The sequence below is a fragment of the Drosophila erecta genome, unplaced genomic scaffold, assembly GCF_003286155.1.
Source record: "Drosophila erecta strain 14021-0224.00,06,07 unplaced genomic scaffold, DereRS2 tig00000000-arrow-pilon, whole genome shotgun sequence".
Taxonomy (NCBI): Eukaryota; Metazoa; Arthropoda; class Insecta; order Diptera; family Drosophilidae; genus Drosophila; species Drosophila erecta.
The window spans coordinates 14,356,258-14,377,930 of record NW_020825194.1 but is presented as its reverse complement, the minus strand read 5'-3'; the positions used below and the strand labels follow the sequence as shown (position 1 = coordinate 14,377,930).

At 44.6% G+C, this 21,673-nt stretch overlaps 2 protein-coding genes and 1 long non-coding RNA gene across 7 annotated transcripts; 1 reads left to right on the top strand and 2 right to left on the bottom strand.

Annotated features, from left to right (window-relative positions):
• Positions 1 to 199: 199 nt before the first annotated feature.
• On the bottom strand, positions 200 to 4,767 carry LOC6554021 (putative elongator complex protein 1). Its single transcript, XM_001980499.3, has 6 exons — positions 4,117 to 4,767; positions 2,919 to 4,053; positions 1,470 to 2,852; positions 1,183 to 1,417; positions 745 to 1,115; positions 200 to 597 (listed from the first exon to the last, which is right to left on the bottom strand). The coding sequence occupies exons 1-6, from the start codon at positions 4,681 to 4,683 to the stop codon at positions 545 to 547; spliced, it is 3,744 nt and encodes a 1,247-aa protein (XP_001980535.3). The 5' UTR covers positions 4,684 to 4,767; the 3' UTR covers positions 200 to 544.
• A 294-nt stretch (positions 4,768 to 5,061) lies between these two features.
• Positions 5,062 to 21,586, top strand: LOC6554023 (tyrosine-protein kinase CSK). Of its 5 annotated transcripts, XM_026983785.1 has the most exons (11): positions 8,640 to 8,981; positions 12,454 to 13,387; positions 18,413 to 18,960; positions 19,024 to 19,724; positions 19,812 to 20,031; positions 20,089 to 20,357; positions 20,420 to 20,581; positions 20,639 to 20,834; positions 20,906 to 20,992; positions 21,080 to 21,268; positions 21,324 to 21,586. In XM_026983785.1, the coding sequence occupies exons 2-10, from the start codon at positions 12,583 to 12,585 to the stop codon at positions 21,254 to 21,256; spliced, it is 3,165 nt and encodes a 1,054-aa protein (XP_026839586.1). In that variant the 5' UTR covers positions 8,640 to 8,981; positions 12,454 to 12,582; the 3' UTR covers positions 21,257 to 21,268; positions 21,324 to 21,586. The 5 variants fall into 5 exon arrangements, with proteins under 5 accessions (XP_015009913.1, XP_026839586.1, XP_026839585.1 ...); XM_026983784.1 differs by having other exon boundaries at positions 8,641 to 8,868; positions 21,080 to 21,586; XM_026983783.1 differs by having other exon boundaries at positions 8,641 to 8,981; positions 21,080 to 21,586.
• Positions 17,552 to 18,853, bottom strand: LOC113564854. Its single transcript, XR_003408353.1, has 3 exons — positions 18,286 to 18,853; positions 18,086 to 18,223; positions 17,552 to 17,977 (listed from the first exon to the last, which is right to left on the bottom strand). It is a non-coding gene; the product is annotated as an uncharacterized LOC113564854 (long non-coding RNA).
• Positions 21,587 to 21,673: the final 87 nt, after the last annotated feature.

Sequence of the window (21,673 nt, the reverse complement as noted above, 5' to 3'; positions counted from 1 at the left end):
ATATCACTTATCATAATACTACCTTATAGTGTAAATCATACCTATATAACTCTATTCAAGAACGTATTCGACCCAGTGTTCATATCACGTCTACCTGGCAACAATGCGAGCTCACAACAAATCCCGTACAGGTGAAACCGGTTCCAGCCTTTTACGGGTTTGTTTGGCAAACAAAATGCTTGACTACACAGGGGCAACAGGATATTATCAGCAAATATGTTTCGCTTTCTGGTATAGGAATATAAAGGGCGTATCTTAGTGTAAATGTCAAGAGCCGACGCCCCCTAATAAAAGCGATAAATTGCAATCAAGCATGAATTTGGGAGACGGTGTCGCCCACTTTTGCCAGCTGCCTGACATCCGACTGGCACTAGACTGCCCACTGCGCTTCGTTTTGTTTAATCTCGATACATTCAATTAGCATTTCAATGCTACATTTATTTTGAAAGCAGTGAAAGTAAACAGTGGGAAGGCTGAGACGATTACGGTTTGGGGGAGGATGAGTGCAGCACGCAATGATCCCGGCGATGATTCACTGGAGGATCTAGAGTTGCTCGTCCATCACAATCAGTTGCGGCTTGAAGCGCTTGAGGGGACCTAAAAAAAATAAGTTTTATTAAATTAAAGTACATATTATATGGCAATCTTATAGTAACTAGACTTTGGGCTCTTAAAATGGACAAGGCAACCAACCAGGTTTAGGAATTAAAGGCAATATAAATGTGATTAGCACAAAACACCCACTTATCAAGGAATAGCGCTGCTCCTTCTGCAGTGCGAGATAATCAATATTGGGTCCCTTAAGGTGCTGCGCCATCAATCCGTTCCCCAGTAGCTCAGGCGTCCAGATCTCGTCCAGCGCCGAATCCACCGCGTGCAACAGTGTCTTGAATTCACGCTGCAGTGCCGCTGCCAGTGGATCTGCATCCGCAGCATTGGCAAGCTGTAGTAGCGCTTTGCATGTGTCACGCACAGGCTGCTGCTGTTGGGCTATCTTCGTGACGTGGTTGTGCAGCGCATCGATGAGCGCGATGTCTTCGAAGGGGTTGCCCGGCTTCAGGCTGAGCAGCTTGCGTTCGTGCTTACGTCGGTTTTTGCTTGAGCGGAATGTCTTGCTGGAAAGGAGGAACACAACGGAAAAGTGAAACTCTGGCCGGTGCAGTGAAGCATTCGTTGGATTACCCAGTCCCTCGAGAAGTGCCGCTGTATCGCGAGGAGTGGAGACTGGTGGTGTCCGACAGCAGGTCCACCTCTTCCATACCCACATCTGCATCGATATTTCCCTCATCATGATTGGCCTGGCGCTGGCGGATGTCCAAAAGCCGCTGCTTGTAACACAGGAAGAGGTTCAGATCGGCTTGCAGGGAGCTTTGTAGTTGAGTTCCATAGGCTAACAAAGCGGGCACGACTTTTTCTCCTAAGAAATTAAAAGTTTTTACTTACATAATCTTATTATAGAAATTACTGACCTAAAACATCTTCATCCTCCAGACCCGCCATGTAAATGGCTCTACTGTACAGATGACCCTCAAGCAACACTTCCAACTGCCGCTTTCGATCCTGACAGTGCTCCTTTACCAATTCATAGGCTTCCATGTGGCGACCATGCTGTTGCAACGGTCCCACCAACGACTGGGCCACCTGATCCAGAGGCTCACCCAACTTTTTGGCCAGCACCAGAACACGCTGCCAATCGAGAGTGTGTTTTGCACTAAGTAGCGCCTGCTGCAACTCACCGCCACGTTCGTACATAATACTGGCGTTATCCAGTTTGGCACTGGCCCTAAGATGATCTGCATATGCCACATAGATTGTCTTTTGGAACTCATTGTGCTGCCGATAAATCGCCAGGGCATCAGTGTACAGGCCATGTTTACGGATAAACTCCAGAGCCTCCTCGTAATGCTCTTCTCCACAGGAAGCAAGATGTGAAAGTGCCGAATCATATTTTTTAAGATGATCATCGATCCGAAACTTGCGATAGTCTATAGGCAATGCCTTTAATTCATTGAGATAGGGAAGGAACTCCTTAGGGTCCTTCTGTGACTTTTGAGCCACGAACAAAACAAGCCCAAAATCGTAGGTGCCTAGGGCCACGTTGTACAGTTCGTTGACGTCCACCAAATAAAGAAGATATTGCAGCAATTGGTCTGCAAGGGACGCATCTTCTTGCTTCTCCTTCCAAATCAGCTGGAGAGCCGGTTCCAAACAGCCCAACTTTACATAGGCGGTGATCACAGGCATACGAAAACGCCTAACCCCCTCATTCATATGTCTTAGCAGCAGCCGACACACGTATTCCACCTTCTGCTCAACCCTATAATCCGAGGGATATTTCTGTTTGGCCGCATCATAATTACTGGAGTACATTCCTTTGGTGAAGTCCTCATTCTGCAAATCATTGAGGAACAGACAGAGCCACTGCGATTCTTTGATCTCGCGCAGAAAGTCGTACACTGAGACCACGAACTGCTTCACATCGTGATCGAAAATGATATTCAGGTTGATACGTTGCTTGCGCGACATCTGCATAGCCTCCTGGTATTTCTTTCTTTCGAGAAGGTCACCGACCAACTCGAGGACAAGTACACGCGGGCAAATGGCCTCCAGGTTTCCGCGCGGCAACTGCAGCACAACACGTGCTTTGTGGTTCACTGCCGTTACTAACTTGGCACCGCGTTCAATGTTCCTGCTTGCCACTTGGCGGCGATCCTTAAGTCGAACAAAGTGCATCGCATTTATCTGGGTGTATACAAGATAATTTCCAACTACGCAGAAGGAAGTGACGTCCTCGCCAATGCGATGCCCGTCCATATGGAGCATTTGCTGATTGCGAAGGGTGACGAGACAGCCTAGGGAGGAAAATAAATAAAAATAACTACATTTCAGTTATTTTGTTGGTGTTTAGTATTAAATACCTGTGTAGTTATCCAAAACTGATCCGTCGATGATAACCCAATCTATATGGTCAGCCGGCTGACCCAGCTGCACAGTTCGCTCCACCTTAAGTGTATTGTCCTCTTTAAGAGACACCTCGTATGTGTGACCATTATTCACTGTTTGCACGTAAATTTTAGTATATAAGCAATGGGATGCAACAGCATTCACTACTCCGTTGATCCGCAGAGAACTCTGGATTCGATAGCACGGCTCGCCTTGCTCGTTGACCTCATCCTTATAGGACAACAGTAGAAGGCGTGTGGATCCTGCTGAACTGTGAGTGGCCAGCAGATATTCGCTCGAGAAAATGGTGAGATTGGCCAGCTGCAAGCGAGCAAGCTCTGCATCTGGTATATGTATGCTGGGCTCTTCTTGTTTGTTACTTAACTTCTCGTTGTGCCCACACAAGTATAATTTACGATCACAGGTGTATACACACATGATGGTCTGGCGACAGATGAAGGCATTAATATAGTTATGTGATGTAAGGACGCGCTGACTCATGGGTGGTGGTACAACAGCCTCGTCGAAATCTGTGAGCAACAGGCGTTTACCATCAATGACTCCCACGACAGCTTTGTATCGATCCACGGCAAATTCCCAGCGGTAGACCAGATGCTTTCCGCTCTCCTTAAGAATGTGAAGTACGTGTTCGGCTCCAACCCGCGTGTCCCAATGGAGCAGTGCCAGCGGGTCCGTTTGTTCAAAAATCAGCACCTGCTTCAAGTACCAGTGGTAGTTGCCTATTGTATACAGGTATACCCTCTGCTCTTCTTTGGTAGCTGTCCTAATGGCCAGAATGTCGGAGTCCTCGCTCCAGCTCAGCTGCACCACCGGCTCGTCCTGGAGATCGAAAGGGAGGACCAACTCGCGATGTCGCAAGCCATTTTTTTCAAAGAGGGCTATGGTGGACTTGTTGGGGAACTGCTGGGGTACGGCAATCCAATTACCCGTCGGCCGCCAGACAACGGAATCTTTTAGATTTGCGCTCTTTTCGGCTGTGTGATGCAGTTTTCCCTCGCTATCGTACACCTTAAAGGTGCGACCCAATTGGGCTGCCACATAAGACACCACAAAAAAGGCTCCATCGCCTCGCCAGGAAATGCTTACATCCTGTGGGGATATACCGAGCGAATTATTGTTTTTCTTTATACTGACTTAAAACTTTAAACGCACCTCATTAAGTTCCTGTACGTCGCGGCTTTCGGTAAAATCTGATGAAGTCTGCTTCGCAGCTTGCTTTCCCTCCGATCCGTGGAACTGCGTCTCCTTCTTGCCCCATCCCACATTGACAAACTGCTGATCTGGAGCCAGGTCCGCGTCCAATGGCTGCTCTGCTATAACGTCGAAAGTGCTGGTCATCAACACCACGTTGTAGGTGCGGGTAACAAAGGCCACCACTTCCTGATTAGGTGACCAGGCCATGGTCTCTATGCCCACGTCGCAGAACGTTCCCTCGCTGGTTGCCCCTGTTTGGGCGTCGACCAGGATCACTTCACCAGCAGCACTGGCCACGCAGATCGCGTTGTCCAGCTGTAAAAACTCCACTCCCAATATGTCCGGCAAATCGGCAATAACATTTGGTCGCACATCTCCGGCCTCCTGAACCGCGTAGATCTTGTTGTCGGCCACCACGAAGGATGTGTCCGAGGCGCCGCCATTTAGTTCCGGTTGCAGGAGCAGACGCCGGGGATGAGCCACTGCATCCAACTCCTTGCAATATTGTAGCTTCAGATTGCGCATATTTCGTAAATATTGCACGTGTGGAACAGTGTGACCAGAGGCTTTAAGGTCACTGCAGTGAAAAACTGTAGCTAGTGCTCTTCATTGTTTAACCATATACAGATGTATATAAATTCAAACATCTTGTGATAATTATAAAATATAATAATTCAATCTATGATCATATGTTTTTCAGTGAATATAGTGAAATATACAATATTAATACATTAAGTGAGGGATTAGATTTAAAATGAAAAATGGAATTACTACTATTAAGATAAAATAGAATTGGTTGATTTATTTATTTTTTAATATTCATTATACTTTTATTTGATATAAATACATTCAGAAACACACTGAGCTATAAAATAGCCAGATCAGCTCCGCCTAGTCCGTTTACATTCCTGCATCTCAGCCGACTGGCCACACTGCAGTCCAGCAAAAAGGTTAAACAACACTAGCGCAAGATGGCCGCTCTGCTCTCGTGTGAATTTTTTGTTTGAATTAAAATCGCCCGTGGTGCGGACTGTTTGAGCAATCGAATTTTATTGGAACGCGATGCGTGGGATGAACTAAGGCGGATGCAAGTGCGGATATGCATAAGCATCAACGGAGGAGGGCCGAAGACAAGGAGAATACAATCGAAAATTCCACAAAACCAACAGCAAGTTGTCGGTGTGTGTGTGCGTGAGAGTGCTTGTGCAAGTGTGTCTGTGTGTATTTATATTCTTCATATCGGATCGGATCGTATCGGAAAGGTGGTGCAAATGTTTATAAATATATATTAAGGAACACCTTACTATATATGCGTGATAAATCCAATGAAATGTGTTTGTGGCTGATGGCTTAAAGCGCCAGCACAGGCATCGGAGTGAGCACCGACGTCGGCAGCGCAGCAGCGTCGGATTGGAATGTTAACTGGGAGCAATAACAACAACAACCACTGAAGCAACTGCAGCACCACCAACTACAACAAAAACAAATCCAGGAAAACATACCAACAAATAAAAGCAACTATAGCTGAAAACATCATTGAAAATCGGGTAAGTCAAGTCATATGGTTTTGGTGTCTCATTTTCGGGACTACTTGTTTTTGAGCCTGTTTTAAGGACTCCGCCCAACGCCCTTTTTTGCAGCGTCGCGCTGTCTGCTTCCTTAATACACTTGTCGTTGTGTGAGTGCGTGTGTGCGTGTGTGTCGGTGTGAAAGTGAGGAAAGATTGCAAAAAAGGGATAGCGCAATTGGGCAAATAAAAAAGTGGTCAAATAAGTTTGCACAATTCCATCAATGAAAAGCAAATATTGCATAAACATTTGCCTCATTATGAGGATGAGAAGTATAAATGCAGATGAAATGGGCAGCGAAAAACAAAATACTTGTATAGGCGCACAGTGAGCACACGATACAGTGGCTACAAAAGAAAAAAAACACAAGAATGCTGATTGTTTACACAAAAATACATCATAAAAGGTTTTCCTTAGAAATTCCTTAAAAGGTGCACACTGATTTGCTTTCTGAGTTACAACTGTATTTGTTTTGCCTATTTATGGGTCGCCCCTTTGCAGCGTCTTTATTTTTGTATTTTGATGCTGTTGTCTGAGGTCAACTAGTTCGCTTCAAAACGAAAGCAAAATCAGAAAATATCATAATACAAAAAATAACAAATACTACGCATTTTGGTTCCAATCAAAGCGAAAACAAAAACACGTTTTACAACTTTGCGGCGCGAAATTCATTGTTGCTGTTGTCGTTTTTTTGAATAACAAACACACATTCAAACGCACACACACATATAAAGCTATATACAGAATTGCTCATATGTACATATATAGCCAACAATCGGGCCATGAATGACCGATGCGTACAACAAAACGATAGCCACAGTAGTAATTAAAGGCAATAACCGAAGCGTGGCGCATCGTAGTTTTTGTTACGGGCTTCCGTTCGTAGTAATGCCTTCCTTCTGTTGTTGCTGTCTTTCGGTCAGTTTCTGCGTCGTCGGCAAAAATTTTCGGTCGCTGACGTCACACCTAGGCGCCACAAAGCTCCCCCACCACCCACAGCTACACTCCCACTCCCTTTTAGTCTCTCTCTCCCTTGCGTTCTCTGTATCCCGTTTGTTTGTGTGTAGTGCAACATGCGTGGGCGTTATACTCCAATTGTATCTGTGTGAGTGGGCAAGTTTGGCTGTGTGAGGTCAGTGTTGCGTGAAACTTTTGCATTGAAATGATGATGTACTAACTTTTGGCGCCCACTGTTCAATATTCCAAATATTGTGCCTATTACGTTACTACTATCTGTGCCCATTTGCACTTGCGGTAATTACGCCTTTGCTTGACCACTGTACTCTGGACTGATTGGAATGCTAATTGGAATTTGCAATTTTAATTGTTCCGATTGACCATAAACCATTATTTCAAGGGTCGGGCAGGTGACTAGGTATATAAAGTGAGTTCAGAATATATAAATCAAATATGCAGCCTTGCGTCATATTCGGCGATGTTAAAAATAATTACGTGAATGCTTTTTTATATGAATCTTATGTATACTTATACTTTTGACATATTGAACCACTGCCAAAACATTTGATCTAATTTTCCATTCAAACCGTACGAAAATATACTTTTACCTGAAAAAATACTTTTACCCATAAATGGGTATTTACCCATTTTGTTTACGTTTGTATTATCTTATTTAAAAAGCTTTCGACCATTTAATTTTATCGTCAAACAGACAGAAGATGCATTAACGTTTATCTGGGAACGCCGTGCAAAAATGTGAACTTTATCTGGAATCGTTGATATACATATGTACATATGTGTTTCGCATTCTTGTTTCTTACTTTCCTCGTTTTGTTGCCCAGCGGACAAATTTTCTTTAATACTTAAGCTTTTTTTCACGTCTGTTTGTTTATGTTGCTTTCGCGGGTATTTTTAGCACACATCCCTCGCTTTTGATCTACTTGCCATTCGAGTTCGCCTGGCAAATTCGCTGGGAGAGCTGGTGACGTCAGAAAATAGCCTGAGCACGGCACCGACTTGATGCTAATTGCTCTGCAAATATGCAAGAAATGCAAAAGAGAAAAATCGGAGAAAATCACGAACTGTGGAACTGCAACTGGAACTGCAACAATAAACATTTTGATGTCTACATTTTTGCAAACAACTGATTCAACAGCGGCAACAAATTGCCTGGAAACGGAGATGAAAAGTAAACATGCAAGAGAAAAACTATTTGCCATAAAAGTCGTGGGGAAAATGGGGGTGGGGGTATGGGTCGGGACCAATAATGGGGGAATTAATTAACATGGCCAGCGGCGGCAATTAGACCAAATAAACGAAACAGAAAGGAAATCGATCCGAGCCACAAGCCTGCAGTGTTGCTGGATGTGTGTTTTTGAAACTGTGATCATTTTGCTTCTTGAATCTCCAATATCACAAAGTTCACAGTGGGCAATTTTTACGAATTCTAATGAACTTAATGTGTATATATATGTAAGGCTAAATATAAATAAATAAAAATATTTTAGATTCGTACTCAAAACTTTTAAAATTTTTGCTTTGCACCACTGGTAATGCCCTTGAATAAATTAAATACTTCTAATTAAATTTTTCCGTGTAAAAATTGGCGACCGCAGAGTGACTTACTTTTAGCTAGGCCAAAAGCAAGACCGCAGCAACGACTTGAATCGCCAAAATCGGCCTAATGAGTTGGGCAACACATGTTTTGATATGACTTCCACAGCGCGACGCTGCGAAAAGGAAAACCGGCAGTCGGTGGCCAAAAGTGCAACAGGTGGGCGATCGCATGCGAGCGACTGCTCTTATCGCATGCAATAATTGAACGATAAAGAGAAGAAGCCGGCTCACAAACACTAAGAAAATCAGAGCTTGGCAAGCGCTCTCTTTCTCTCTCTCCAAAACTCGAGGTTGATTTTGCGTTTTTTCTTTCCTTTTTTTTGGTTTATTTCTCGTGACTCAGTCGCGGCGGCAACTTTGTGCAGCGGGTTTCAGTTGAAAAGTTGGAGGCAAGGCGCGCGGTCGCGTTTAGATTCAAATATCGAATAGAAAATTGATAAATAATAAAAAAATAATAAAATAGCTCACCACGCATGCGCAGCTCATCATCGCGTGTGTGCGAATTGGCCAATAAGCGAATAGATTGCAATTGGCTTTTTGCAATACATAATAACAATAAATTATGACGGTATGCAAAGTGGCCCCTCGACAATCCGATCCGTTCAGCGAAACAAAAAAGGCAGACGATCGTGATATAACACCGCGAACGCGAATTGTTCATATCGCTATTGTAATAATTAAGTAATTAATTTATACAAGCCCAAGTTATTTTTGTGTGTTTCTTCGACTTCGGAGGAAGTGATAAATGCAAATCATTATCAAAGTGCGAAGAAAGTGAAACAAAAAGCGCAGAAAGATTTGCCTTCTTTGGATTTCAGCTGGTTCATATGAGCAATGAATATATGGCTTAAATATACGTATATATTTTCGAGATTTGGCTCTGGTGGCGCAATGACCTCAGTGTGTTTGTTGTTTGATTTGTTTGCCAAGTTGGGGATGTCCGCCTAATTATGGGTTTGGGTCAGATGTATCGAGCATTAGTAGCAATCAGTGTTTTCAGTTTGTCCGTGGTCAATTCAAAATTGCTCAAGGCATCCACAGACAAAACTAAAGTTGGTTTGACCAAGTGGGATTTAACTTAATTTGAATTATCTAGTTATTTGATTTGGATTTTCACAAGACCTCGACAATGGTCGAATTAATTGATGTTTAACTTATAAAGGGTTTTTAAGTTGCCCAATGATTTTTGCACAAGGTGGCATTTAATTGACCTGACCACCTTTCTAAAATCATTTGAATTCAAAGTTTTTAGCGATTCAACTTCCAATCAAGCTTTTCGCCTGGCTGTCTAATTTTCTTGTGTGCAACTGATGAAGATGATCGCGTCGCTGCATATTTGATTGTTTGAAAGTCTCGAATGAAAGTGCCTTGGCAGCATGTTGTTGCCACTTCACTTCACTCCCCTCACCGATTACCACGTTTATTTTTTTTTTCAGCTCCGGGCCAACTTCAATCACAGAGTGCTAATTGTTTTCTCAGGTCTCCGTGAATTGAATTCCCCCCAGCCCCAAGTTGTTCCCATTACTGCAATTTCTTCGCTTCCTCTTCCATTCTGCTCGCTCTCTAACTGCACTTCTTAATCCGATCCCAGATCGCAGATGCAACTAAGGTGGATCGAGCACGGCTGATCCCCAAATTGCATGAATCACTCGGCCTAAAACCCTCTGCACAATCGATTTGCACGCTAATTTTGGCGACGTGCAGACACTCGACTTTGACAAAATAAAAACCGGAAAAAAAGACTGCAAATTCGAAAACATTGTAGGCTGGCGTGTCGGGCCATTTTCAATTTTCCAGCGCATTAGTCATCGCCGCTCTAATCGGCCACCAAAACACAATAAAAAAAAAAACGCAAAACCGGGGCCTTAAACTGTAACTAGTTTTTGCCAACAACGCTCTCCGAGCTGAGAAACTAACCCACCAAACGTCGTCCTGCGCGAGTCTCGGATTGAATCTCGAATTGAATTTTGTATCTCCAAGCTGTCTGGACCAAGTGAAAGTGGACAAGAGAAAAAAAAATATATGAAGAAATGGAGAAAAAAAAACTTAAAATACTAATACAAAAATACAACCACTGCAGACGCGTGAAACAATTTTTGATGTTTTTCTTGGCTCTGTACACGGCTTTCATGTGTTTTCCATCCACTTATTCAATTTGCCATTCACTGCACACAAGTGAAGACGAGCTTAACCCCCAAACTGGACAAAGGTGTGCCTCAAGCCCCCAAACCCCACTCCTAACACTCGAAAGCCAATGGCGCATTTCATTTCTCGACTTGGACTCTCTCATTTTCTTGCAATGCGTGCCAGGCACGTTAAAGTAATTGTAAAAATTAACTTATTAATTAAGCTCCCGGAATGTTCAGCAACAATAGCGAATGCGTAATGCTCTTTTTCTCAAGTCAAATTGCCGATAATTTGGTTTTTTGCACCAAGTTACAGCTGCCGCTTTAAGGATGAGCGTATTCATTCGATAAACTTTCACTCTCTGCTTGCCAAAATGATATATGCAACAGGTACTGCCTCGGGGTATCAAAACCTACTCGGGGTATCAAAACGCAGCTTAAAACCCCGCCCATTGCGAGGATATCCGGACCAGCAAACTTACGCATTTCGACCAGGTTCAAAAACCCGACCCATTGTCTTAGCTCTTCAGTTTGTGGCTTTTCTCTCCGCTTATTGCCCACTTTGTCTCAGTCAACGGGTTAGACTTTTTGGCTTTTATTTTGATTCGACTTTTGGGGCTACGGCTTTTCATTTTGCATTTCGTCAGCGGCAACAGAAACTCGTTGTGTCATACATAATTCTGTTATTGTTTTATTTAATTAGTTTCGTTGTCTTTCTTGGGTGCGCTTCTTTCGGCGACCGAACGCTTTTCCCACTCCGAAAAAAAGAAACACTCATCGTGCGGAGAATTTCATTTGGCCCCTGTTCCTTTGTGGGTCATGATAAGCAATCACTTTCCACGTGCCCAATTCTGGCTAATTTGCATAGTTAATTGTAAGTTGACATTTACCTAGGAAAGTTCAAAATCCGCCGATGAAAGTGAAGATGCAGTGAGAGTTGTTATGGAAACAATAAAGAATTTTGGCAAATATATGTAGATTCTATGCTATCTTAAAGAGAAAAACATATACATCTCCTTTTTCTCCATAAATTTGGCAAGTAATTGAAAACCTGCTGCTTACAACTAAATCGCATTATCGGCGCCCAAATATCTCTTTCCCCCCAAAAACTTTCCCAACATTTGCCACCTGTCATAGGGATAGACAATAGTTTTCCTTTGCTCACTCCGCAGTCGACGTCGACTGCGAAGTTCCCACGCCCAAATTATTTGCACAATACATACATGTATGTATGTAGCCAGTAAATTCCAATTCAATTCAGGCGGCTGGTTCGTGTTTTCCCAACCCAGAGAAATAAGCCAACATGGAATGGCAACTGATTTTGGCCCAACCAGCATTTTTTAGCTGTTTGTGGAGCACTCAAAGCCATTGTCGACTATTTCAGTAAGCCGCTGACAAACCGTTAATGTGGCAAATTGACTTGCTGAGGAAAAAGGTAGCAGCCAAAAGCCAGAAAAAAATACAAACATAGATGCCAAAGAGTTGTTATTATTATATAGTGGAGTACCAGGTTTCCTCGCAATGAAGTCAATTTCTGTACGTACCGCGGGTTCTTTTTTCTGGTTTTCAACCTTTCCCATCCAGGCCGGGCTTTTATTACATTCGTCTTTGTTTTTTAGCTTGAATTTTCTCTTTAGAAATTTTCCATTTGCGCTTTTTTGCTAGCAATTATCTGCCCGGTCTCTTCACTATTGATTACGCCCAGTTGTACATTGTGGATACTTCGATGCTGGCCGATGCCAAATCGAAGCGCTTACAGAACCTTAATTAGTATTATTAGAAACGAAAACAATTTGCCGGGCTTTGTCCACACTGGACTGGGCATTAGCCTCGATTTCAGTTCTACGACAGGGTGGCACGGAATGGAATTTTTATGTTTGTACTATCTGCTACTCACAATGGCATCCATTAGAACCATTTCCGATTTTCACTTCAATACGTATATATATAGGAAATGAAATGGTAATTGGAAAGTATTGGTCGCATTTACTGCAAAATAACATTCTTTTTTAACGGAATTCGAAAAGGTCTTTGGTAAAAGCATACATTTAAAGTTTAACCAGATGTTTTGCGCCATCAGAATCAGATCTTAAGTTAGTGCAATAGAAATCACTTAAAGAGCGAATCGACAACGAATGTAAACGCAATGCGGGAACATGGTGACAACAATTAAGATAACCTGCGATGGAGTGTTCATCCAGTCCAACTCGTACCTTATGCCCACGCCTTCTCCCAGCGGAGCAGGCGCCTCGGGATCGTCATCCTCGGATCGGGTGCTGAAATCCGCGTCCGCCTCCCCATCCAATTCAAACAACGAAAGCGATAATTCCCAGACGAGCAGTGGCAGCCAGTCGGCGTCCAGTGCCAGCAAGCGATCGAATCGATCTGTTGGCCGGACTCATCGAGGATCTGGAGCACAGGACACGAGGCGACGCTACTACTTTGGCAGCAAGGACATCTACTGGTGCAAGCAGAGCAGGGAGGCAACTGCATCGGCCACGTTCTCCGGCTCGGGCTCGGGCTCGGGACTAACGCGCAGCGCCAGCAGTGTCACCCACAAGGAGGCGGCCACCCACGCCACCCACACTGGTGGTCAGGTGATCTCCCGTGCGCGTCGCAAGCCCATCCTCCTGTGTAGCAGCCTGAGCGCTGCCTACGCGCCTCCTCGTCGCCGCGAGTTTTACTTCTGCGACAAGTATGCACCCGGACCAGGAAGGAGTACTACAACTACAACCACTTCATCCGCAACATCTGCCAAGCACGAATCCTCCCCGCCCATCGACGCACGTCTGCTGAACTTCCTGCGGTGCGCCCATCGAAAGTTCCAGGCATCCAAAGCCAAGTCTGAGCTCCAACAAACCAAAGACAAATCCCTCGGAAATTCCAGGGAGAGGGCTAGTAAGAACGGACAGAGGACATCCCGCTCGCTGCCACCCATTGCCAGCTCGGAGGAGTGGATCGGTTAGTAAATGAATAGATCTTTATTCTAAGGAATCGAAAAAGGACGTTACTATATCAAACCATCAACAGCAAAATAATTATTATTAGTCAGTTTCAAACTTTTTTTTTTTTTTGTTTCCAGAACTCTGGTAGTTCTTTCTCTTTAAGTTGCTTAAATAAGTTTTGTGCATCGCGTACAAATTCATATCTCATAACAGTCAGCAATTCAGCCCCGCTCCCAATTGTTGCGGCTGGTGTTGCAAGCGGTACGCAGATTTGGTTTCAAGCCTTCGACATTGGGCAGGGGTATTGGATTATGGTCTAACCGTTGGCCAATAACTGGCGGTGTCCAGTTGCGGCTGCTCCAAGAGCCCGTGGGGATTCAAAGAAGGGAAGGGCGGAGATTCTTAAGCCGCACAAACTCCGTTCCGCTCAGGGTCAACCACATGGGGCAGCTAACCGTGTAATTAGCAGATACATGTACCTCTGTTTCTGCACAAGTGTAGGCTTGGCTTCCTTCTTCCTGCTTGCGGTTTTCCTGCTGCTGCTCATCGCCTCGCATGCGATATGCAAATTTCTGTGCACCGGCGAAAACCATCACACGCCATTCATGAGCGCCTTGCGTTCCATTCATGCCATTTTCCCATTTTTCCATTTTCCTCCCCTTTTTGGGGGCCCACAACCCAGCGACTGACTGACTGACTGACTAAGGTTACCTTTCTTTCTTTCGGCCTGCACTTTCCAACTGCTGGCACAACACAACACAATGGCCCAGGAACCTCCGGCAACTGTTGACTGACTTTGTGCAGGAGTGATTGTCTGCCGTGTGTATTTAGCTGTAGTTGCAGCCCCGCTTCCCGCTACCCCCACAGCCAAAATGAAAGAAAAGCTTGTGAGAATGTCGGAAACTTGGTCCCCAGGCTGCTCCATATACATATGTATTTGTTTATGTTAATGCCGCGACAATTATTCACAGAAATTGGCAAGGCACAGGTGATAAAACATACCACCTTGTGTTGCGTTAATATTTCAAGACGGACATTGATTGTCGCGCAAAAAGTTTTAGTCATAAATACATTTTCTAGAAAACATAGGAATATGTTAGGAATAGGCCGTGTGTATTTAGCTGTAGTTGCAGCCCCGCTTCCCGCTACCCCCACAGCCAAAATGAAAGAAAAGCTTGTGAGAATGTCGCAAACTTGGTCCCCAGGCTGGATTAGTTACAAATCCATACATCCATAAGATAGTAATGAAAAATGTTTTTATTTCTTAACAATGAGAATTTGACTATCATTTTTATACCCTTTACTCGTAGAGTAAAAGGTTATACTAGATTCGTTAAGAAGTATGTAACAGGCAGAATGAAGTTTCCGACCATATAAAGTTCATATATTCTTGATCAGGATCAATAGCTCAGTCGAATTGGCCATGTCTGTCTGTCCGTCCGTCCGAATGAACGCTTCGATCTCAGGAACTACAATAGCTAGAATGTTGAGATTAAGCATCAACTTATTTTAACTTAATTTATTCCACTAGCTGAGTAACGTGTATCTGATAGTCGGGGAACTCGACTTTAGCATTCTATCTTGTTATTGCTGCTAACAAGAACGATATCCCTCCAAGAGTATTTATGACTCCGACTTCGTAGACGTAATGTTCCTTTGTTAATTTTGGGAAGTGTGTTTTCTGCAGTAACTGAAACAATAAGGAAGCAATACAAAAGGTTCTCACGTATGTGCTCGTTGGCTCTAAAGGTGTAGCACTGTTTTCCTTTCCTATATCTCCTGCCCACTCATATTCAATTTCACCACCTGTCTTGGCAGCCAAGGGTGGCAGACAGAGCTTTCGTTAGCTAAGTCGGTTGTTTCTGGGGATTAGGTAAAATACTTGGGCGTTACTTAAAGTTTCCACCGAGATCAGTCATTAAAAAAGAGAATAAATCTTTAGTGTTGCAGACAAATGGTTTATATTTGAAAGCAGTTGTCTAACATCCGAATAAATATGTCAATATTTGAGTTCTCCATTTCTGCCACATTTTGCGCAGTGCATTTTCGTAGCTTTGCCTAATTAGTATGAGGTAATCGGTACAGTCGGATTACTGCGCATTTCATTTGACTTTTGCTCAACACCCACAACCAGTCCACAGTGCATTGCAAAAGTATTCGTACCCGCACGCTATGTGTGCGTTGAACTGCCAATTGTCAGTTGCCAATGAATCATTCAATTTTATTGTTTGCAATTTTTTGCTCGCGAGCCTTTGGACGCATTTTTTGCACTCATGTCCGGCAGATCGCTGTCTTTTATTTTGGCCTTTTGCATTTTTATGATTATTTTAATTTGAGACTTTTCACAATACACAAATACCGAGTTTGATGCTCATCTGCTGCCGCCCATTGTTTATTCATTCGAGAACAGTTGATTTGTAATTGGGGAGCGTGTTTCGGCACCGCTCCCCTTCTTTTATTTACCTTTTTTGTTTACGAATTCCAGTGGTGGTTTATGTTCGACTGGCGTCTACAACACTTGGCTAGCCAAAAAGTAAAGTGCTTATTAATTATTTGTGGCGATTTTGTTTGGGCATTTTGCAAGAACAGCGCTGTTTTTCCGCTCATTATTTACACTCGACCAAGCCACAGGTGTGTGTGGCAACACCTGTCGATACAACCGACGTATGTATGTAGGCATAACCTGCCTAGCACGCACATGCAAAGTCGCTGATGTAAACGTCCACAGATGCGGGGGAACACTGTAATTGGCCTGTCACCGGCGTTGACTAATCAAAGGCTCCGAATCACTCCCAGCGATGACAGGTTGAATGGGCATTGGCTTAACGCAAGATTATACCCGGCACTTGAACGTTAATACCTGGTTGTACTCTAATAAAGAGGGTATTTTGACTTTCTTACAGAGTGAAGTAGTGATCACAAATTCGTTGATTTAGATTTAGATCGTTTAATCAATGGTAGCTCCATGTTTTTTATTTATAAACAAGGTCAATTTGTCGGAATTAAAAGAGATTTCATGCTTCCCCTGACTCACACTTCATGGGTTTACTTGGGATAAGGATGAGTGTTCCACTTACTTGGGGTCAATGTCGAGGCAGAAGAAACAAAGTCCTCGTTCATTGCTCAAGTTCAAAATAACCACTATCACGCTGCTGTAAAAGCGATACGAAATTCAAAGGCTCTTTTGAAATGTATATTCCAAAGTCTAAGGCATACTATTAACTATATTACAAACTATTAAATTAAATAATTATTGAGTCTTAAGTGTTTGACTGAAGACCAAAACTGGTTTTAATATTTGTTTTTAATTAACAAAAGTCTCAATAGCGTTTAGGATTTATTTGTTCTATACGAACCGTAGGTTCGATTTACTTTTCTCGAAGCAGCGCTAAATTTCCTATTTGTAGCCCGAACAATTGAAAAAAAAAGTGGCCAGTACGCAAATACAAAGACTATTGTCTGGAGGTGTGACTTCAAAGCTCCGACTCCGCTGAACAGGAAGCCGCTGACGAATGGCGATGACTACGACTGCATGACCGAACGACTGCAGTTCCAGATTGGACTCTCCAGTCCGAACAGTCATGCTAAACCAATTTAGACCGATAACCGAAACTTCGGTTTGCTGCGAATGGCGGATGTGACTCCAAATAATTTACGGCATTTACGGGCAAGGTCTGGGGCCTTCGAGAGCGGTAAACTGACCTGCGCGTGCCTCCTCCTTCACTGCCATCAACCTGTCGCTATTTAAACAATGCCCACGCCTCAACTTCACCTCACTCCCACGATAAATTCACGTCGCAGAATGAGAACTTAATATGCAAAACGCGTTTCCGCCCAGCGAGCGAGATTCGCTAATGAAATTTGCATAAAACTAAGAAATTAAGCCCCTGAAAAGAGGCTTCGCTGCCTAAGACAGCGCAATTACAAGTTAAGTAAATTCGGCAGGGAGAATGGCAAAAAGGTTGGAAGAACATGTGGCATTTTGGGCTTGGCACGAGCACTTAGAACAAATTGTTAGGCGTCTACACAAGTGTTTTCATTGCAGTGCATTTAAAATTCAAATTCGGAATCAGTAACTTCAATTCACAAAAGCAGACATTTACGTATGAAAGTGAATCAAATCCTTCTTCAGATAAATGTAACCATTTTCAAATATAACATTTGATTTAAAGTTATATTAAAGGCATTTGTCTTCTAATTTCTTTGCGTGCACAGATTTGCGGGTAGCTTTAAAGCGACACGAAACTGACTCATCCTGAATCCGAATTCGTGTCCAGGCACACACAGTAGCCCAAAGCCTGAAAGTGGCCAATAAAGTGGGTTTAATTATGCCCGTCACATGCGAATGCTTTACATTTGGAGAGCAGATTCGCGCGGTTCACCCGATTAACATGCCATTTGTGTCCATTTGAGTCACTGAGCTGCGTTTTGAGTGTGTTGACCAACAATTAGCATTGCGCATCAAAGTCGCTTATGCAATCGTTGCTATTTGTCCACTGACTTGACTGACTGATTAAATAAACGTGAGTTTGGCCTTCATTCGATCACGGGAGTTGATTTGGCTTGGCTATACAGAAAAAGCAACTCGATCGGTGAATGCGGCTATCTATATAAGCGAATCAGATATCATAAGTGATAAATGCGTATATGCCCACTGAAAACGTTAAGCGAGGAATCCATTTGAAGCACTCTTTGCAATTTCAATTAATATAACATTGTCTGATAGAGATATTGTGACAATTCCGATATTAAAATTGCCAAGTTATGTCAGAAATGGAGAGAATATCTACATATTCCCTTTGATAATTGTGTGCGGGTCATAAAACAAATTACTTATTTGAGCAGCTGATTGCTATTCGAATAAATAATATAATTAATGTAGATAACATTGTCAATAGGTGCTGTGCTGCGAACTTGTGATAAGATTAGATGCTTTTCGCCTCCTTGTATCAGCAAATAAAAATAACATTATTCATTGATAAAGCTGAACAGTAAAGCAATAGTAACAAACTAATATTTTTACTCATTTCGGTTTTTGCAGACGAGGAAGGCCAAGCTAGTAAGACCAGCCACGAGAAGAACCAGAAGCCGCAGCAAAAACCGGAGGAAAACCATAAGGAGAAGGAGCCGCTTTCGAGAAAGGCGTCCGGCGAGGGTGATCTGATCACCGTTGAGATAAAGCAGGGATTGCTGAGGAAGCAGACGGCAACCACGACGTCCGGCCAGGCTATGAACAGCCACGCGACTGCCACGCAGAACGGACAAACCACGGTCGTCGGACACCATCGCGGATTCTCGCAGCCCTCGGTGACGGTGGCCGCTGCAGCGACGACAGGCAGCACGGCTGGCGATCCATGGTTCCTGCAGACCACCGGTCACCAGATGCCACCCACTGCACCGTTGCGGCACAACAAACGTCCTGCTCCTCAGCCGAATGCGGTTTTGGGAGCGGGATCCGCTGGTGGCGCTGCACCTGGATCGGCGGTTGGGGCGGTACTGCTCCACCAGCAGCAGCTCAGCCAGTCGCAGCCGCACATTGTGCCGCCCAGCATACCGCCACACCACCACCACCATCGCGAGAACAATGTGGTATGCGAACTGCCTATATTCAAATTTATTAAATTGCTCTACTGACATTGCCCTCCATTGCAGCACCCCATCCAGGCGGGCGCGGCAGCCGCATTGCATTTGTCATCGCATGCGCTTAATAGTCATAATTTAATCAGCAGCGCCAGCAATCATTCGCCCAAGTCCCCCAGCCAGACGCAGCAGCAACAGACGACGAGCCAACAACAGCAGCAGCAGCAGCAGGCGTCCCATAGCATACTGTCCACGTTTGCGCCCGCCCCCACTGCAGCCGCCGTTCAGCCGGCGGGATCGCAGGCCGTTGCCGGTACCGCTGCCGCAGTGGCCGCCGTTGCCCAGCAGCAGCAACAGCAGCATCTCCAGCTGCTGGCCAACTGTCCGCCCGGTGGAGCGGGTCTGATGTCCTCCTCATTGAATGCAGCCCAAATGGGCATGCATGGCGCAAACGAGCGAGCGCTGCCGCCAAAGAGTCTGGCGCTGAGTGGCAGCCAGCACGGCAGCAACATGCTATTGCACACAGCACCGCAACCGCCACAGGCATCCCAGCCAGCGGCAGTGGTCGGCGTCAGTGGCAGCGGATCGGCGGGCATGTCCACCTCGCTGCACAGCTTCGACATTAATGGCGTCACCGCATCCAGCGGGGTGAATGCGAGCAGCGCGTGGTCCAGCGGCTCCACGACTGCCATGAACCATGCTTCCCTGTCGCCCACAGCGATGGCACCGCAGCAAGGTCGGTCCAGGTGCGAGGTCAAACTGAACGCCATGCCGTAAGTTGATAAGCAATATGGAAATTGTGCAGTCCATTAGTTTCCCACGCTAAACGTAAAGATTGTAATCAATGTGCTTCTCCTTAGATGGTTTCATGGCAGCATAACGCGGGATGAGGCGGAGCATCTGCTGCAGCCACGTGAGGATGGACTGTTCCTGGTTCGCGAGTCCACAAACTTCCCCGGCGACTACACGCTCTGCGTTTGTTTCCAGTCCAAGGTGGAGCACTACCGGGTCAAGTACCTAGAGAACAAGCTGACCATCGACGACGAGGAATACTTTGAGAATTTGGGCCAGCTAGTGGCGGTAGGTCAACGGACAAAAGTTAGCAACAAAACATATTTAACCTGTTCATCTCTGCAGCACTACGAGGCGGATGCGGATGGGCTTTGCACTCAGCTGATTAAATGCTTGCCAAAGCTGGGCAAGCAAGAGTTCTGCATTAACTCCAAAGATTTCGTGGACAAGGGCTGGGTGATCCCTGAAGCGGAGCTGCAGCTGCGCGAGAGCATCGGCAAGGGCGAGTTCGGAGACGTGATGCTGGGCATATTACGCAACGAGAAGGTGGCCGTCAAGATGCTGAAGGACGAAGGAGCCGTGCAGAAGTTTCTGGCTGAGGCCTCGGTCATGACGTAAGTTAATGGCAGAGCATTCATTTATTTATATCTCTCCAACTATAAATATTCTTCTTCAGCACGCTGGAGCACGACAATTTGGTGAAATTCATCGGCCTTGTCTTCACCAGCAAGCATCTGTATCTGGTTACGGAATATATGAGTAAGGGATCACTGGTTGATTACCTGCGATCGCGAGGACGACAGCACATAACCAAAAAGGATCAAATCATTTTTGCCTAGTAAGCAATACAGTGTGATTTCATTTTGAATTGATTTTAATTAACTTTTCTTATTAGCGACACTGCCTCTGGTATGGAGTATCTGGAAGCCAAAAAGGTTGTCCATCGCGATCTAGCTGCACGCAACGTCCTTATATCAGAGGACTGCGTGGCCAAAGTATCGGATTTCGGCTTGGCACGCGAGGAATGCTACAATCTTGACGTTGGCAAGCTGCCCATAAAATGGACGGCTCCCGAGGCTCTTAAAAATGGGGTAAAATTAAAATCCCTGAGCACGAAACTGTTGCGCATGTCAACTAATGTATTTTATCTCTGTCAACTTAGCGCTTTTCCAACAAATCAGACATGTGGAGCTTTGGCATACTGCTATGGGAAATATATTCCTTTGGACGCGTCCCCTATCCCAGAATTGTAAGTGCGGATATCGTGGCCGTTCACGGCATTTCCGGTGTTTACTTCAGATGTGACTAACCATGTTTTCATGTTCTATTCCCACAGCCTTTAGCCGATGTGGTAAAGCACGTTGAGGTGGGCTATAAAATGGAAGCACCCGAGGGCTGTCCACCGGAGATCTACGAAATGATGCGGCAGGCATGGGACCTAAATCCCGCCAAGCGACCCACATTCGCGGAGCTCAAGGTCAAACTGCAGTTGCTGAACAATGCCACGGCGTGAGGAGACACCCAAGTGAGTGACGCCAGCGCGATAGGGAAGCGAAACTAAAGCGAATTGTTTAAACCAGCTGTCATTTAAGCCAAGGGCAGAGCCAATCCCTGCCAGAAATACGCCAGATCCAAAGCTGAAACTGACTTGACACTGAACGCAACAATTTTTCGTACGATTATATACATACATGAATATATAACTACTTTACAACAATTTATTTACATATATAATTCATGGAGTAAGTTTTGTAAGCCTAAGCGAAGGACCCCAACACAATCAAGCAATGTTAGTGAGTTGCGCCAGCTTCCGACATATAAGTAATTGATAACCAACCACACGGACTACGGGAGAAGGAGAGCAGAGGAGAAGGGCAGCTGCGTAGCCTACTACTACCTTTAACTACCACAATATTATGTTATGTGTACA

Coding starts and splice junctions, on each gene's coding strand:
- LOC6554023 (XM_026983785.1), top strand. CDS start 12,583: ATGGTGACAACAATTAAGATAACCTGCGATGGAGTGTTCATCCAGTCC. Junction 19,725..19,811: donor GTCAAACTGAACGCCATGCC/GTAAGTTGATAA, acceptor GCTTCTCCTTAG/ATGGTTTCATGGCAGCATAA. Junction 20,993..21,079: donor GCGTCCCCTATCCCAGAATT/GTAAGTGCGGAT, acceptor CTATTCCCACAG/CCTTTAGCCGATGTGGTAAA.
- LOC6554021 (XM_001980499.3), bottom strand. CDS start 4,683: ATGCGCAATCTGAAGCTACAATATTGCAAGGAGTTGGATGCAGTGGCT. Junction 4,054..4,116: donor ACGTACAGGAACTTAATGAG/GTGCGTTTAAAG, acceptor ATATCCCCACAG/GATGTAAGCATTTCCTGGCG. Junction 1,116..1,182: donor GGCACTTCTCGAGGGACTGG/GTAATCCAACGA, acceptor CCTCCTTTCCAG/CAAGACATTCCGCTCAAGCA.